The sequence below is a fragment of the Colossoma macropomum genome, unplaced genomic scaffold (assembly GCF_904425465.1).
Source record: "Colossoma macropomum unplaced genomic scaffold, Colossoma_macropomum, whole genome shotgun sequence".
Classification (NCBI taxonomy): domain Eukaryota; kingdom Metazoa; phylum Chordata; class Actinopteri; order Characiformes; family Serrasalmidae; genus Colossoma; species Colossoma macropomum.
This window is the reverse complement of record NW_023494793.1, coordinates 43898295-43917286: the sequence shown is the minus strand read 5'-3', so window position 1 is coordinate 43917286 and position 18992 is coordinate 43898295. Positions and strand designations below refer to the sequence as shown.

The 18992-nt window shown below is 40.0% G+C and overlaps 1 protein-coding gene across 1 annotated transcript in view; it reads right to left on the bottom strand.

Moving 5' to 3' along the window:
• The window catches only part of atp2b3a (ATPase plasma membrane Ca2+ transporting 3a), an 84085-nt gene that overhangs the window by 21685 nt on the left and 43408 nt on the right, over window positions 1–18992 (bottom strand). Inside the window, 9 exon segments of the mRNA XM_036579634.1 lie at window positions 1600–1687; window positions 2936–3115; window positions 4722–4956; window positions 6084–6325; window positions 8720–8962; window positions 11221–11435; window positions 12572–12736; window positions 16248–16286; window positions 16482–16550. Coding sequence (XP_036435527.1) covers window positions 1600–1687; window positions 2936–3115; window positions 4722–4956; window positions 6084–6325; window positions 8720–8962; window positions 11221–11435; window positions 12572–12736; window positions 16248–16286; window positions 16482–16550 — 1476 coding nt within the window.

Below are 18992 nucleotides of genomic sequence, written 5' to 3'. Positions count from 1 at the left end.
CGTAGCTTTAACAGCGTTTTACAGACATTAGCACTGTGCAGAAGACTTGGGCACCGGACCATGTTATTTAATACCATTTATCTTTATCAATAACTTTGTTTTTGCTTGTAAAAACATCATATAGTGATTAGAATAAATGCAAATGAACTTAAATACAGTAAAAATAACAAGAATTAGTTATTTTGAAATAAAGTAACTGATATCTTCTAAGCTAGTATGAAATTTTGGTTCCAGATTTCTTCTGGACGCCTCCAGACGTCACATGGATTAATTCAATTCAACCTGATTTAACATAATGAAGGTGATAATGAACATAATGATTTGATAAAGCAGGTATTGAATATGATAACTACAAATAATACTGGGCTTCCTCGAGGAGAAGGTTAAAGAAACACACTGAGCCATAAAATCACTACTTATTATATTAATGTTCTTTGTATTTATTCCAATATTGGTGTGTTTCAGAGCAAAACACTCACTGCCCAGAGAAAAGATTTAATATCTAATTTTCCAGGGAACCAACATTTTTGAGTCAGACGCAGAGCGCTCTGAGGGTTCGACTCATTCTAACAGGATTCCAAACTGCACTGCTTTCTTAGTCCACAAGACGGCGCTGTTGCTTTCTGGTGAGATCCAGTGTCGTGAGTGCTTGGGCACTGTATTCTGACTGCAGGCAAATCGGATTTCTTTCTCAGATCAGATCTTTTGAGGCGACTGTCCGCTCTGTTATGATCTGTGATCAGATCAGATTTGTGTGTCCAGGGGTCGCCGTGGTAACGACATAGACACTGGTCACTGCGTAGCTACGCTGATGATGTGGATATCGAATGCGGATGCAGCAGAGATGGAGGAGCATCATCTCGCCTTCTTTAGAGATTTCTTCATAATCATGAATCTTTGGAGTTCTGGATTTGAAACCATCAAATCGCATTTCAAACCACCTCAAAACGTGCACTGCAAAAAATAGTATCTTGTCAAGTAAAATTATCTTAATTCTAGTTGATATTTCTAATATTTCTTATTTTTAGATGGTTGTGCTCTTATCATAAGATTATCTAGTTTATTTCTAGACACTTTTTACTTGTTTTAGGTCATTTTATTAAGTAAAATTACTATGCTGGCAGACAATTTTGCTGGTTTAAGCTCATTTCTTACAACAAGCACAATTATCTGGCAACATAATGAGATAATTTTACTTGATTCAATTTCTTAAAACAAGTAAAAAATATTTGGAAATATGTTAAATAATCTTAAAATAAGCTTACAACAATCTGAACAGGAGAAATATTACATATACTGACTAGATCTAAGATCATTTTACGTGACAAGACACCATTTTTTGCAGTGCAGTTTAGATCTGATTTGCAAAAATCAGATTTGATGCTGTCCAGACATTCTGGACACAATCTGGATTTGCCAGAAATCACATGTGGGCTGTCAGTCTGAACAAGACCTTAATGTTCACTTAACCCATCATCACAAACCACTGTGGATTAAAGCGTCTGTTAAGTATGTGGAGATAAAGCTCTGAATGTTGGGCTCCCTCAGTCTCAGCTTCTGCTAAACCTGTAGGTGAAGGATGCGAGTGTGAGTGTTTACCTTTGACCAGCGTGTGTTTGTCTGTAGGAGACGATCGCGCCAGCACTCGCAGTTTGGGCCAGATTTTATCGATCCGCTCCTGCTCAACCTGCGAGGAACAGACATTTAGCCAGAGGTGCAGTGAAATGGAAATTCTCAGCCAAAACTGAAACTGAAACCGAAATCCAAGGCACATCCAGATGAAAAATGAAAGAATGGAATAATTATTTTTTAATTATTATTTCTACATTTACTGTTTTATTTGTGCTTCTGAATAAACATAAACATAAAAACTGCAAGATTAAATGACACTTATTAGTCCCACAACAGGGAAATTTCACCTCCACATTTAACCCATCCATGCACTGAGACACCACATACACACTAGGGGGCAGTAAGCACTCTTGCCCAGAGCAGTGGGCAGCCCTGTCCACGACGCCCAGGGAGCAGTGGGGGGGGGTTAGGTGCTCAAAGGCACTTCAGTCATGTACTGTCAGCTCAGGAGATTGAACCGGCGACCTTCCAGTCACAGGGCTGGTTCCCTAACCTCCAGCCCACGACTACACAACTTTGACACAACTAAGAAAATCAGCCCCACCTTATTTGGATAGCCCACTATAGTCCACAGCGATTGTAATCACTGTTTCTCATATTCATCATCATAAGAGTGATTTGATAAGTGCTAAACTCTGACACTTGGCTGTAGACCTGTTTAATGTTTTGTTTGGTCAAAAAATTTGACTTTCTGTTCGATATATCGACTAGATTTAAGATCATTTCACTTGACAAGAGACCATTTTTTGCTGTGTAGCTTTAATGAGTTAAAGAAATATTTGTCTAAAGTTATTAATGCTTGTATTGGCTAGTAATAATAATAATAATAATAATAATAATAATAATAATGCTGGCAGCACTGTTTGAATGACAATAACTGCACTAAAAGAGAAAAAAAGTAAAACTATTTACATAAACAATCTCATTAAGGGGGGTGTGACTGGTGGTGCCAGGGGTGGTCTAGAGGGGTATAAAGCCCCCCAGCATTGGGCTGTAGAGCAGTGGAACTGTGTTCTCTGGAGTGCTGGGGCTCCATCCAATACCTTTGGGATGAGTTGGAGTGACCCAGAACTGCCCATCAAACATCAGTACCTGACCTCACTAATGCTCAATCAAATCCTTGCAGCAATGAGTGTCCACAAACTTTTGGCCATATTGTGTAGGAATTAACTGTAAAACACTTTGAAATTTCAAAAATCTCTGTTTGCTTTCATATTTTTGGACTGCGGCTCATTTTCCTTTGAAGTAAAAAATGAAACACAATAGAAATAATAAAACACAATGATGATATAAAAAAGCCCACCTCTCCTTTCTCGTTCCTGATTCGCCGGTTGAAGTCCTTCCCCTCCATGCACAGGAAGTCGTCCCCGGCGTGGATGATGCCACACTTGGCGGCGATGGCGCGAGCCGTGTTGATGTTGTCGCCCGTCACCATGCGCACCGTGATGCCCGCGCGCTGGCACTTCCTGATGGCTTCTGGAACCTGATTGGGCGGAGAGAGACGAGCCTCATTACTCACTGGCCAGTCAGAAGCTCTTGGGAGAGGCTCAGCAGGAACATTCCAGCGGGCCTCCGGCGCGTGACGGCTCTTAAACTTTAACTTTAAATCACGAGTCACATGATTTCTGTTCTCTTTTCATTCGTCAGCGAGTCGCCCTGATTCATGTGACAGACATTACCGATCAAACACATGCAGGAATGTAAGGAATGAGGCCGAGAGACCTGAGATTGCTGGTCAGAGAGGACGCTGTGGTTTAGGAAGGCGTCTTGTAGAGGTCACTTTCTTACACAACTCTGCAGCGTCAGTATTTACAGTCTTATGCAAAAGTCTGAACAAATACAGTACAATTACGTGAAAATAAGCGAATACATCCTCTACAGGGAACACAACTCAATATGATTTTCCTGCTAAATTTAGTGCGCAGTTTCTACTTATACGTTGAGAAAAAATATAAATTTATAAAATGTGCCATATCTTTTGCAAAGCCCACATTTACACACACACACACACAGACACACTTTCTAAGCCACTTATCCTTCTGGGTCATGGGGGGAGCTGGAGCCTATCCCAGCAGTCACTGGGCGGAAGGCAAGAAACACCCTGGACAGATTGCCAGTCCATCGCAGGGCAGACAGACAGACATATACATTCACACGCACACTCATACCAAGGGGCAATTTAACATATCCAATGACCTCACTAATGCTCAATCAAATCCTCACAGCAATGTTCGAACATCTAGTGTAAAGCCTTCCCAAAAAGAGAAGAGCCTGCTATTACTGCAGCAAAGGGGGACAAACTCCCTTTTTAATACTCTTAATTTTGGATGAAACACTGGGTGTCCACAAACTTTTGGCCATATTGTGTATAAATTAACTGTAAAACAGTTTGCAAGTCCAATTAGCCTGAGTGCTATTTATATATATATATATATATATATATACATAGACAGAGAGAGAGATGTATACATATAATATACACTGTTTATTAAAAATCTGTATACAGTAAATGTATAAACTTACTATACCTACAATATTCTTTAATCTGAACAGTGTTTTTGTTAATTGCAGCAAAAATCAGTAGACATTCTAATATTTTACTATGATCAGCTATATTTTGTATCATTTTATCACCGCAGGCATTATTTAGCACTTAAGCTACAAGCCTAATGTTGCTAACAAATAACGGAAGCAATACCCCACTGATTAGCATGGGGCTAACTGCCTGTATAAACCGCTTCGTACACTAATGACATTTACATCATAGTGACACACATAAAGGTAGACACATTAAGTAATAATAAATAGTTAGCCTTATATTTTTAGTTAAAAAATCGTGATTATCAATAATATGCGCCCCCACCCCCCACCACCCCAAGAAATACACACGGTCTGCAGCAGCAAATTTTATTTTAGTCTATATGCTTTTTAGAATATTAACTGTTTTAATGAAAATCTTTAATAAAACTCAGATATTAAATAATGATACTGAGTAGCCCAACATCTTTAGAGAGCTACTTCATCTGTCGTTATAATCAATGCTACTGCAAACTGTGTTCATGAGCAGATATCAGTATTTCAGTGCTGACCTCTGGCCGGACGGGGTCCTCGATGCCCACCACAGCGATGCAGGTGAGATTATTGATGATGTCGGCCTCGTTGTCCCACTCTGGCAGAGGATCTCCAGGTAGGTCCCTGTAGGCCACGCAGATCGTCCGGAGGCCATCGCAGGCCATCGGTTCAATCACCTTCTTCACCATCTCGTCCCGGTCCCGCGGCCTGAAGGAGCGCGCCGCGCCATCCCGGGACAGGATGGATGAACATCTGCAGCAAAGGGACAAAAACATAACAACCTTCAGTTTAGGACAGGTTTAAACTCAACTTAATAAGGGTGAGGGTTACTATAGTAAGGGTCAAAGTTCAGTATGGGTTAGGTTTAGCACACTAAGGGTTAGGATTAGTACAGCAAGGGTGAATGTTGTTGCACAAAGAGGTAAGGGATAGTAGACTAAGAACTAAGCTTAGTACAGTGAGTGTTAGGGCTAGTACAGAGAATGTCGGAGTTAGTAAGCATTAGTTAGCATTAGTACAGAAAGGGTTAAGGTTAACACAGTAAGAGTTAGTACAGTAAGGGTTAGGGATAGTACAGTAAGGTTTCGAGTTAGTACAGTAAGGGTTAAAGATAGTACGGTAAGGTTTAGAGTTAGCACATTAAAGGTTAAAGATAATACAGTAAGTGTTAGAGATAGTACACTAAGGGTTACAGCTAATACAGTAAGGGTTAAGGGTAGTTCAGTAAGGGTTAAAGATAGTACAGTAAGGGTTAAGGATAGTACAGCAAGGTTTCGAGTTAGTACAGTAAGGGTTAAAGATAGTACAGTAAGGGTTAGGGATAGTACAGTAGGGTTTTGAGTTAGTAGAGTAAGGGTTAAGGACAGCAGAGTAAGGTTTAGAGTTAGTACCGTACAGGTTAAGGATAGTACCGTATGGGTTAAGGATAGTACAGTAAGATCTCGAGTTAGTACAGTAAGGGTTAAGGGTAGTACAGTAAGGGTTAGAGTTAGTACAGTAAGGGTTAAGGGTAGTACAGTAAGATCTCGAGTTAGTACAGTAAGGGTTAAGGATAGTACAGTAAGGTCTCAAGTTAGTACAGTAAGGGTTAAGGGTAGTACAGTAAGAATTAGAGTTAGTACAGTAAGGATTAAAGTTAGTACAGTACGGGTTAGAGATAGTACAGTACAGGTTAGAGATAGTACAGTACAGGTTAGAGATAGTACAGTTTCTGGGGGTAACATTTAATTATTTTTCAAACAATTCCTTAAAAATGGACTGAAATGCACATGATCAATAAAACTTCTGATAATGGCTTTTTGTTGTCATCAGTGGCCTCTAATGGTCAATGTCCACATTTGTCCAGTGCTAAATGTGCACATGATCACAAACCCACACACTTTTTGAGCAGGATCTCTGAGGCTCCTTTGCTGTAGATGCGGAAGCTCCTGTCAGGCAGCTGGATGACGGTGCTCATGGACTTGCGGACGGAGTTAAAGGTGTAGACCTTGTAGAGCTTCTCCTCTGGAATCTGCTCTCTGACGCACTGATAATCACGCTTCAGATCCAGAACCAAACCCAGCAGAGCGCACTCTGTCTTATTCCCCACCTGCTTCGGCAGACCACCCTCTTTATCAGCCGCCTACAGACAGAGAGAGAGGGGGGAGAGAGAGGGAGAGAGAGAGGAGAGAGAGAGAGAGAGAGAGAGAGAGAGAGAGAGAGAGAGAGAGAGAGAGGGGTTAGAGAGAGTGAGAGAGAAAGAGAGGGAGAGAGAGAAAGAGAGGAGAGAGGGGGGGAGAGAGGGACAGAGAGATAGAGAAGGGAGAAAGAGAGGGGGAGAGAGTCAGAGAGGAGAGAGAGAGGGAGGGAGAGAAAGGGAAGGAGGGGAGAGAGAGTAAAGAAAGAGGGAATGGAAGAAAGACAGAGAAAGAGAGAGAGAGAGAGTGAGAGGGAAAGGGGGAGGGAGAGGAGAGAAAGAGGGATGGGGGAGAAAAAGCAGATAGTGAGAGATTCAGAGAGAGAGAGATGGAGAGGGGAGAGGGAGAAAGTCAGAGAAGAGAGAGAGAGAGGGAGGGAAAGAGAGAGTAAAGAGAAAGAGGAAGAGAAGGAGGGAAAAAAGAGCAAGGGAGTCAGAGAGAGGGAGAGAGAGAGAAAGAAAGCAGAGAGAGCAAGAGAGAGAAAGAGAGAGAGGAGAGTCAGAAAGGAAGATAGAGGGAGAGAGAAAGAGAGAGAGAGAGAGAGAGACAGTGAGTAAGAGAGATAGAGAGAGAGAGAGAGAGAGAGAGAGAGAGAGAGAGAAACAAAATGCTTTTAGTGAATGACTTGCTACCAAACCGCTGTATATAAGTTGGATGTATATTATCTATTATCATTTTTATTATTTAATACATGTTGCTTCAATTTATCCATTTAATTTATTTATGTTCTTTTATTATCACTGTTATTTCCCTTTGACTGTTATCATCATTACTATCCATAATTCTATATTTTAGCTCTACAGCGTCGCTCGTCTTTGAGGTTTATATGTTTTGGCAACACTGTAGTGAGACAGTCGCTAATAAAGCTTCTTTGAATTTGAAGTTAGCAGTCCTGCTGCTATCGTTATACACGAGATATTTCACTTTCACCTTCTTTACCCCAAAAGCAGCTGATCAGCCGAGACGCGTTTGGAGTTTGAAGTCTGCTTCTTTAGATTTAGCTCTGGAGCTACAAGGCTAATGCAGCTAACAAGCAATGGATGCTTATACTCCACAGATTAGCATGGTGCTGACTGCCCTGCTGAATCCTCACACACTCTCCTCAAACTGTGTGGATTTGTTAAGGTGGGATGATATGGATGGGCTGTTGGCACCACATTAATTGGTGCTATATAAATAAAATTCCCATGCCTTACTAAGTCATAACCACAACTTATTTATCTTGTTCCCATGTCTTATTAAGTCGTGGCTACGCATTGTTTTTATTTATACCGTATGTAACCAAATGGGCTCTGTCAAAATCACTAAAAATACGTAAAATGTCTAAAAATGAGTTACATGATCTTGTAAAAGTCCTTCAACAATCTCAAAATGAGAAACGTTAGACAACCAGATTTAAGATAGCCTCACGGACAAGATGCCATTTTCTGCACTGTAATAAACCGCTGTCTAACAGTGTGGGTGCCAGAACTTTCTGTCTGTACATAGAGCTGGGCGATACGGCAAACATCTAATATCGCGATACTTTAGGAAATTTTCACGATGCACGATATGTCACGATACTTATTTTGTTCAGACATCTGATCAGAGAAAAAAGAACCAGTAGAGCTACATTTTACAAAATACTATAAAAAATTTTAAATACAATGATTTTTATTCAGTATTTCACTGCAAAATATGGTGTCTTTTCGAGTGAAAATATCTGAAATGTAGTCAGAAAATCTAATATTTCTCCTGTTAAGATTATTTAATTTATTTCTAAACATGTTTACTTGTTTTAAGTCATTTTATTGAGTAAAATTATCTCACTATGTTGGCAGATAATTGTGCTTGTTGTAAGAAATGAGCTTGAAACCAGCAAAATTATCTGCCAGCATAGTGAGATAATTTTACTGAATAAAATCCAGATAATCCAGATAAAGCTAGATAATCTGATAATAAGTGCACAACCTTCTAAAAATGGGAAATATTAGATACATTGACAAGATTTAAGATCATTTCACTCGACAAGAGACCATTTTTTTGCAGTATTTGCCACTAAATCCAGTTAAATGGGACAAATTTTGCTCTCTTTATAATCAAACATGCAGTTGATCAGTTTCTACAAGTGCTGACGATATTCAGGATATGTTCAGAAAAGCATATTGTATTGTATTGTGACATACTTTATCATGATAATGATATATATAATCATATTGCCCAGCTCTGCCTCTACATTTCGAAATGACAGCCAGCTAGATACGCAACTATAGTCAGCATTGCAAAAATACCACATGAGCCCCCCAAAAAACAATGACGAGCTTGTAAAATGTGGTGTGGACCCCCCTTTGACTCCTCACCAGGATTTTGGAGGTGTATGCGCTGTTGAGGGAGATGGCGGTGGTCAGCAGCTCCAGCGTGTGATGGCTGATGTGCTGTGGTGTCGGGATCTCGTGGAAATGCTGATCTCCTATGTAAATCTGCACGGCCGTCATCCGGTTAGTGGTTAACGTCCCGGTTTTGTCCGAGCAGATCGCTGTGGCGTTCCCCATCGTCTCGCACGCATCCAGGTGTCGCACCAGGTTATTGTCCTTCATCATTTTCTGTGGAAATTTACGGGGAAATGTGACTGAACCGGGAAAGGGAAGAACAGAAAGATCAAAGAGTGGAATAAAGAAAGCTAACTCTCTGGGGTCCACAAACTCGCCCGTAGGTCAAATTCTCTGTCTCTATATCTGTGTCTGTGTCTTTGTGATGATCCAGCACAGAAATCCAGTTCAAACAGTTCCTGAATCTGTAGAGTCGCCTTTTCCAGTCCATCTTATCACGAGATCATACGAGACTCACATCCGGAGTTATGAGCCTATGAAGAGGGGCTGTGATACACGTCATCTGCCTCTCACCGTGTGGAGCTGGTGGACTCGTGTGTCCGTCTACATTCTGTGTGAAACTGAGGTGTACGTCTGAGTCGACTCTTGAGTCTCTGAGATTCAAGTCCGAGTCGAGTCTCGAGTCTATGAGGTCAAAAGTCTGAGTCAAGTCTCGAGTCTCTGAGGTGAAAGTCCAAGGCGGGAGAGTACGAGTCTGAGTCAAGTCTCAAGTCTCAGAGGCTTGAGTTCAAGTCGAATCTTGAGTCTCTGAGGTGTCTGAGTTTATTCTCTAAGATGAGAATCTGAGTTGAGTCTCAAGTTGTTGAAGTTTGAGTCTGAGTTGACTCTGGAGTGAGAGTCTGTGTCAAGACTTAAGTCTCTGAGGTGAGAGTCCAGAGTTATGAGCCTATGAAGAGGGGCTGAGATACACGTCATCCGCCTCTCACCACGTGGAACTGGTGGATTTGTGTGTCCGTCTAAATTCTGTGTGAAACTGACCAATGGACACTCAGGAAATCACTAAGGACTGACCATCACGCTGGAAACCCTTCATTCAGTCCACATCGGAGACTCATGTGAAACGGCGTGCAGAGAGTTTACAGCTGCTGAAGCTGCTGCAGCGGGTTTGGAAAGTAGTGATGAAGATAACGGAGCATTTTGATATGAAACAGATGAGGATCATGTTATATGAAGAGCCTTTAAAGGAGGATTTAAGAAGAGATGAACAGACCGAGAGAGAATGACCTCAGAGATCAGAGGGTTAATAGCCTCATAGTATCTGTTTATGGTTATTCATCATTACAGCCATAGTAAAACACAGCAACTCCATTTATGTTGCCATTCTATAGCGGCAGTTTTTACTGTGTGAACATTTCATGATCAGTGGACTAATTGATATTACAAAACATCATTACATTAATGTACATTATGCTAACTCACATTTAGCTTAATGTTATTACAACCACTGAGTCACCTTTACTGGATAATCCTGTTAGATATCATAACTGACCTTTACTACATAATTTTGTTAGATATGCTGACTCACCTTTACTTTACAATCTTAGATATGATGACTCATCTTTACAATCTTAGATATGATGACTCATCTTTACTTCATAATGCTGTTAGACTTACCATTGTTGACTCACCTTTACTAAATAATCTGGTTATAAATGCTGACTCACCTTTACTAAATAATCTGGTTATAAATGCTGACTCACCTTTACTAAATAATCTGGTTATAAATGCTGACTCACCTTTACTAATAATCTGGTTATAAATGCTGACTCACCTTTACTAATAATCTGGTTATAAATGCTGACTCACTTTTACTGGGTAATCTGGTTATAAATGCTGACTCACTTTTACTGGGTAATCTGGTTATAAATACTGACTCACTATTAATGGATAATCTGGTTATCAATGCTGAAAACATTTTCTTTGGAAAATCTGGTTATAAATATTCTCATCACAAATACTGACTCACTTTTATCATTATATAAGATGACTTACCTTTTATTACATAATCTGGTTACAAATGCTGACTCACCTTTACTAAATAATCTGGTTATAAATACTGACTCACTTTTACTAAATAATCTGGTTATAAATACTGACTCACCTTTACTAAATAATCTGGTTATAAATGCTGACTCACCTTTACTAAATAATCTGATTATAAATACTGACTCACTTTTACTGGATAATCTGGTTAGAAATGCTGACTCACCTTTACTAAATAATCTGGTTATCAATGCTGAAACACCTTTTCTGGATAATCTGGTTCTAAGTAATCTCATCTCAAATACTGACTCACTTTTATATCTCATTATATATGATGACTCAATTTTTATTACATAATCTGGTTATAAATGCTGACTCACTTTTACTAAATAATCTGGTTAGAAATCCTGACTCACCTTTTCTGGATAATCTGGTTAGAAATGCTGACTCACCTTTTCTGGATAATGAGGTTAGAAATGCTGACTCACCTTTACCGAATAGGCCAGTGAAATGGTGACGGCCAGCGGCAGACCCTCCGGCACGGCCACCACCAGCACCGTCACGCCGATGATGAAGAACTTGACGAAGTACTGCACGTATATGGGGGTGCACTCAGTGAGCCACGGACGATCCTGAACGACGAACGTTTCGATCGCAAAGTAGAGCATCAGGATAATCACAGTGATCGATGACATCACCAACCCTGCGGGGGGGCAATTAAAGGGGAAGTAAAGTCATCATCTATTCTGTATTTTATTTATTTATTAATTTATATTCTGATCAATTATAAGTATGCGCTTTGGCCAAAATAAAATTCTTGAACTATATTCAATATAAATATCCCTCCAAAAATGCAAACGTTTGAGCATCACTGGTCAAATTTCATGAAACAGCAACAGCAAACATGTCGATAAAGTGGTCAGCAACCATGTGCTATCTGATAATCTAATCACAGGCAGGAGAAGATTTCATAACAAAATACACTGATCAGCCTCTTCATTAAAACCACCTCCTTGTTTCTACACTCACTGTCCACTTTATCAGCTCCACTGACCACATAGGAGCACTCTGTAGTTCTACAGTAACAGACTGTAGTCCATCTGTTTCTCTGCATACTTTGTTACCCTGTTCTTCAGTGGTCAGGACCCCCATGGACCCTCACAGAGCAGGTACTATTTGGGTGGTGGATCATTCTCAGCACTGCAGTAACACTGACGTGGTGATCTGTTAGTGTGTGTTGCACTGGTACGAGTGGATCAGACACAGCAGTGCTGCTGCAATTTTTAAACACTGTGTCCACTCACTGTCCACTCTATTAGACGCATCTGCGTTGTTGATCCACCTTGTAGATGTAAAGTCAGAGACGATAGCTCATCTGCTGCTGCACAGTTTGTGTTGGTCATCCTCTAGTCCTTCATCAGTGGTCACAGGACGCTGCCCACAGGACGCTGTTGGCTGGATGTTTTTGGTTGGTGGACTATTCTCAGTCCAGCAGCGACACTGAGGTGTTTAAAAACTCCAGCAGCACTGCTGTGTCTGATCCACTCAGACCAGCACAACACACACTAACACACCACCACCACGTCAGTGTTACTGCAGTGCTGAGAATGATCCACCACCCAAATAGTACCTGCTCTGTGAGGGTCCATGGGGGTCCTGACCACTGAAGAACAGGGTAACAAAGTATGCAGAGAACAGATGGACTACAGTCTGTAGAACTACACAGTGAGACTATATGGTCAGTGGAGCTGATAAAGTGGACAGTGAGTGGAGATATGAGGAGGTGGACTTTTTCATTTAAATGTGTTTCTTCACTCTAATTCATGCACAGAAGCTCACCTGCTTTCCCGATCTGCACGGCCAGCTTGGTGAGTTTACCCTGAAGCACTGATTTCTCCTTTTTGGGCACGCTGGCTTTCTTCTTCTCTCTCTCCTCCACCTCTCCTCCCTCCGCACTCTTCAAAGGCTGCATCTCCATGGCAACCGCCTCGTCCTGCTTCTTCGCTGAGGTGGGCAAAGTCACAAAGTTGTTGGAGCAGCTGGATTAGACAGCACAACCGCACAATCTCACTGCCTGTCAGACTGCTGGGGACAGCTAACCTTTCCCACCAGGTAGAGGAGGAAAAAATGCTTCTCCTTTGTTTCTCTTGTTTGTTTGTTTCTCAGTCTCTGATTTTGGCAAAATAATGTCAAAATATTGATATAGTATTTACAAATAATTACTTATTTTCTCAAAACACTGACTTACTCTCCCCAGATGACTGATTTCTTCAAATTATTGATTAGTATCTGTAAATAATCCCTTATTTTCTTGAAATATAGACTTAATAACTCTAAATAATTACTTATTGTCTCTAAATATTGGCTAGGTATCTGAAAATAACTTATTTTTGTATAGATTTTGAGATACTATGTTAAAATAAGTTATTAAATAAAAAAGTAATTATTTTGGAATAATAAATCATTGCAAGATATCAGGTTGTTATTGACATACCAAGTCCTTACTTTGACATAGTATGTCAATATTTTGAGAAAATATGTCATTATTTCAACATGATAAGTCAGTATTTTAGAAAATAAGTCATTATTTTGACATAGTAAGTCAAAAATTCAGAAAATAAGTCACCATTTTGACATAATAAGTCAATATTTTGAGAAAGAAATTCATTCTTTCAAGATATAAAATGTGAATTTTGACATATTGCTGCTAGAAACAGAGAAAGTAACACTGAAAAGTAAACATTTCAGGGTATAGGGTGGGCGATATGGCAAAAATATTATATCACAATACTTCAAGACATTTTCACATGATATGCATCAGGATATTTAGTTTCTCTGATATTTAATATGTCAGAACAGACAGAATAGAAACAGCAGTGCCCCAGACAACAACACTACAGTAATAGTAATAATTCATAATAATAAAAATGATTTTTATTCAGTGTTTTACAAACTGCACCTAATCCAGTTAAACAGGCCTAATTATGCTCACTCTGTAATGAAACAAAGTTCTTCAGTGTTCTGTAATTGTATTACATGGTTTTTGTTGACTCAACTTGAGGACACCAACTTGAGTTCACAACTCAAAATTCTAAATTGAGTCAAAAACTCTCCCAGCTACTGTTTCTAGCGCCGCATCTCAGTTAGATAAACAAAACTGAATTTACATTATTTGCTCAGTTTCCCCACTAGCTGGCGCTCCTTCTATCACACAGTCCCATCTGGCATATTTTCCTCTTAGGCTTCCAGATATGCACAGCTGTGGTATTGCTGGGATTCAAACTCACAACCTCCTGATGCTGGGATGAATTATTAGACAGCTGAACCACATGAGACGACGCCAGGCTTTAAAGTTAAAACAGCAAATGTTTTCTCCAGTGTACTGCGCAGTGAGTGGCGCAGTGGACTAAGCCGTCACCCCAACAGGCGGTTGTGAGTTTGAGCCCCAGTGATGCCACAGCCATTTGTAAGTGTGTACCCAAGAGGAAAAATGTCCAGCAGGATTGTGGGATGGAGAGAGTCCTGGCTGGTGGGGAATCTGAGTATAAAAAACAGGTTCATTTGATTTACCGAACTGAGATGCAGAACTCGTGTCCTCAAGTTGACTCAAGAAAAGCCATGAAATCAGTTACTACATCATTTTGAGTTAAGCTGACCTCTCATTTTTAACAGTGTTTAAATACTGACAATATCTTAGAAAATAAGAAATTAGTTTGACACAGTAAGATATATTTATATATATTAGGGGTGCGGGAAAAACTTAGATTCTTAGATGCATCGCGAAGCGGACGTGAACGATTCTGAATCGATTCACAAATGTCAAAAATCGATTTTCTAAATATTTAATTTATAACGTGATGTTGACGGAACGCAAAAGGCGGAACTGGAAGTGGGTAAGTGCAGCGCCCGGACAGTCTGTGGCGGCACATAACAAAAACACTACTGGATGAGTGAGAAATCCGACCGTCTCCCTCTGCATTAAAGCCAGGTTAGGTCAGGAGTCACAACACAAATGATAAGAGCCGTTTTGACCTTTCAACAAAAATCAAACCAGCTTGGGAACCTCAACATTTAATGTCCAGTATGTCTCAGTGTGTGTTAATGTCGTAGTATGGGCTAAAAATATAAACGAGAGCGCAGATTTACTCCGCTCTGCTTTAAGCTTCAGCTTTAGCCGCTTTCCTCCCATCTCCGCCAGAAAACTTTTCTTCAAAACTAGAAGAGTTTCTTGTAAAATGTCTCAGCGTTCGGCTGTTTTACGAGGCTGAAGTCGCTTCTCATTCGCCAGCTTCTCGTTCTAATTTTCCCGTTTCACCTTAAATTCTGCCTTAGGCGCCGAATGTAACTGCTGCACCATTTAAGGTGGAACGGGAGAATTCGAAAGAGAAGCGACTTCATTTTCGCAACTTTTTTTAACTCTTGTTGCAGATTTAACCAACCGCGCTGCTTATAAATGCGAATAAGTCTCCAAATGTTCGTCTTAATCTGTTTTTTCGTTCGCTACTGGCGAGGCCAGACCTCGGGGCTGTGTAACCTGCTGTCTGCTGTCTGTTCTCAGTCGTTGAGAACCAGGGCTTTCGCGCTGTGCTGCACACTTTGGAACCGAGATTCAGCGTCCAGTCCCCCCCCAACTCTGTACACCGAGACCAAAACCGAAGTTATAAGATCACTAAAGAAAACGGGAAGGACGGCTGTAACGCGCTGCGTGGACACCCATCACCACTGGATCTTACTTCAGGGCAACAGGGCAACAGCGCATTTTATCGCAGATGAGCGGCAGCAGCGTCTCTGAATGAGAGCCTTCTAGTTGCCACATCACTTCCATTTGATTTATTAATAAAAGATATTTTAGATAATTAAAGCAAAGTATTTGTAATGATCCATAATGCATTTACATTATGGATCATTACAAATACTTTGCTTTAAAACTACCAAGTCCTCAGACAGTAGGAAGATAGAAATCATGTATAGAGAAAAAAGATGCATCGATAATCGTTTTATAATCGCATCGCAGCCTCTGAATCGTAATCAAATCGTGAGGTGCCTAGAGATTCCAACCCCTAATATATATATATATACATACATATATATATATATATACACATATATATATACACACATTTCAGAAACGCGTGTACAACTGTACATATCACAGCTTTTATTTTATAACCTGTATTACAGAAACAAAAACTGTTCATTGGAAATGGTGCAATATTGGTGTATTTTAATGCGTATATTTAGAATCTAATGTGTATATATAATTTTTATATAGATTTTATATATTTCTGTATTTAAGTTCTACAAGGGGGGCTTCACAGATTTCCACTCACCTTCACACCTGTGTAAAAGTGCTGTGATAATGAATGTGATTTGATTTGATGTGATTTGATATCGTCATGTTGCCCACCCCATCAGGGTGTCACCAAACTTTTAACAGTCACACCTTACAAACCATGCTAATAAACCACAATCCAGACTGAACTGACTGACTCTGCTCTGAGATGAAGACGTTTACCTTTGTTTTGATTGTTCTCCAAAGTGCCGTCTTGTTTCCCTGTAGAAGAGAGTCGCATTAGAGACGAGGTGAACCTGAAGACCCACACTGGAGCTCAAAGTGGTGGCAGTGCGGTATAAAATCAACACAGATACACAGAATGCAGAGGAGAATGTGAGCTAAAGGAAGTGATGTAAGCCAAAGCCCTCAGTTCCAGTCACCACTGTTCTCTCTGCGGCTGTGAGCTTCACCTACCATTAACAACGCTGCACTCTTTGGCGGGAGCCGCGGCAAACTGCACGGACGAGCTACTATTGATCTCAGCTTTGGTTAGCAAATAGGATACGGGGCACGGATGAAGGTGGCATGCAAAACAAAGAATGAGAGAACATAAAAGTTAAATGAAAAACTATGAAACACTGAATCAAAATGAGTGAATAAACATTTCTCATCTGTAATCACAGGTCAGTTTGAGTCAGAGCTGGACAATGTGCTCTTCTAAAAGTCCCAGATATGACAATAAACAATATTAACTTTAAAAAATAATAATATCTACAGTCTATGGTTGTAGTGAGTGGTACGCACAAACATTTATATCAGAGTATAATTCAAATTTCTAAACGTTTTGGTGTATATCATGGTATGTTTACATATTTTTCTTCTAATAAAACCATTTTAGATGCTTAAATAAACCAATTTTTGTAGGTTTATAGTGGCTTATTATTCTGGGATGTTCCTTCACTTTATAACATGCTGCAAAAAATGGTAAAATTATCTTAAATATTGTTGACAAATCCAATATTTCGAAACTGAACAATATTGAAAACCTGTCATTATTTTGAGCTACTGTGTGAATATTTTGATCAAATAAGACATTAAGCCCATATTTCGAGTCAACATTTTTAGAAAATCAGTAATTATTTTGAAATAGTGTGTGAAAATTTTACCGCTGCCAAAAAACAGATAAGAAAAAATCTGACAGTTGGCAAAAATGGTGCTGAATGTTGTTAATGTCTGAGTGTTGAACGGCTTCAGCAGCTGCTTGATCAACTTTCCGTTCCACCTTAAATGGAGCAGCACTTACATTTTGGCGCCTGTACAGGCATCTGACTGTAGCTGCTGCACCGTTTAAGGTGGAACAGAAGGAAACAAAAGTGCGGCAATCACTCCGGAATAACTTCTACCGACCACTACTACTCTAAGACTCCATTATATATCAAAATTTTATCATTTAACTATATTTAATTTCTGATAATTAAGCGCTTAAGATGTAAACAGAGCGGTTCAGAGTGGTTTGGTGTGAAACGCTCCGTTCTAGAGTCAGAACTGTTCACAGTGGTGGTGATAGGAACCAGACGTCCACCTCTAAAAGCTCCCTCACAGAAAGTTCCTACAGTAAATGGTTATGAATTCACTGCCTGATGACTGAGACACTGTTTTATGATAGTTTAGAGAACTTAAACTCCATTCATGGTGGAGGGATACATGCAGGGCGCTGTGAGGCAAAATAGTCCCCAAAGAAAACTTATTATTTCAGATTTATCAACCATCATCATCATTCCATATAAACTCAGAAGACTCGTGTAGGTTCACTGGTGGTTCTGGATAGTAAATAAAATGGCTATCTCTGTGTTGTAGTCATGGTGACCCCTGGTTCCTATCACCACCACTGTAAACACATCCGAGTCTGTAAGTTTCTCCACAATTAGTCATTTCACATTCACTGAAACTACAAGTTGAAATGTAGCCTGTGTGCTATTTTGATTGAGCCTGTACTGCACAAAATAGCATAAATGTTAATGTAATGCTGTGTTTTTAGCCACAGACTCGAAGTGTACATGACCGCTACCGTGCTGTGCACAAATGTCCGTCAAAACTAGTTTCAGCTCAGTCTACTCTGGACATGAACTGAATTTCAGAGGAATATATACACACCGATCGGGCATAACATTATGACCACCTCCCTGTTTCTACGCTCATTGTCCACTTTATCAGCTCCACTTACTATATAGGTGCACTTTGTAGTTCTACAGTTACAGACTGTAGTCCATCTGTTTCTCTGATACTTTGTTAGCCCCCTTTTACCCTGTTCTTCAGTGGTCAGGACCCCCATGGACCCTCACAGAGCAGGTACTATTTGGGTGGTGGATCATTCTCAGCACTGCAGTAACACTGACGTGGTGGTGGTGTGTTAGTGTGTGTTGCGCTGGTCTGAGTGGATCAGACACAGCAGTGCTGCTGGAGTTTTTAAACACCTCAGTGTCACTGCTGGACTGAGAATAGTCCACCAACCAAAAATATCCAGCCAACAGCGTCCTGTGGGCAGCGCCCTGTGACCACTGATGAAATATAGTAAGTGGAGCTGATAAAATGGACAATGAGCGTAGAAACGAGGAGGTGGTCAGAATGTTATTTCTAATCAGTGTAGAGTCCTATGAAAAAGTTTAGGCGCCCCTAGTCAAATTCCATGTGGTTATTGATTGACTTCACTGCAAAAAATGATCCCTTAGCAAGAGAAATGATCTCAAATCTCATCAATATATCTAATATTTCTCATTATGAGGTTTTTCATTCCATTGGCAGATCATTTTACTTGTTTCAAACATTATTTCTTAAAATAATCACAATTATTTGCATCATTTCTCAAAATAAGGTCAATAATCTTATAATTCTTACAACTGCCTCATAATGAGAAATAATAGACATATAGACCAGATTTAAGATGATTTCACTCGCTAAGAGATCATTTTTTGCAGTGTTAGTGAA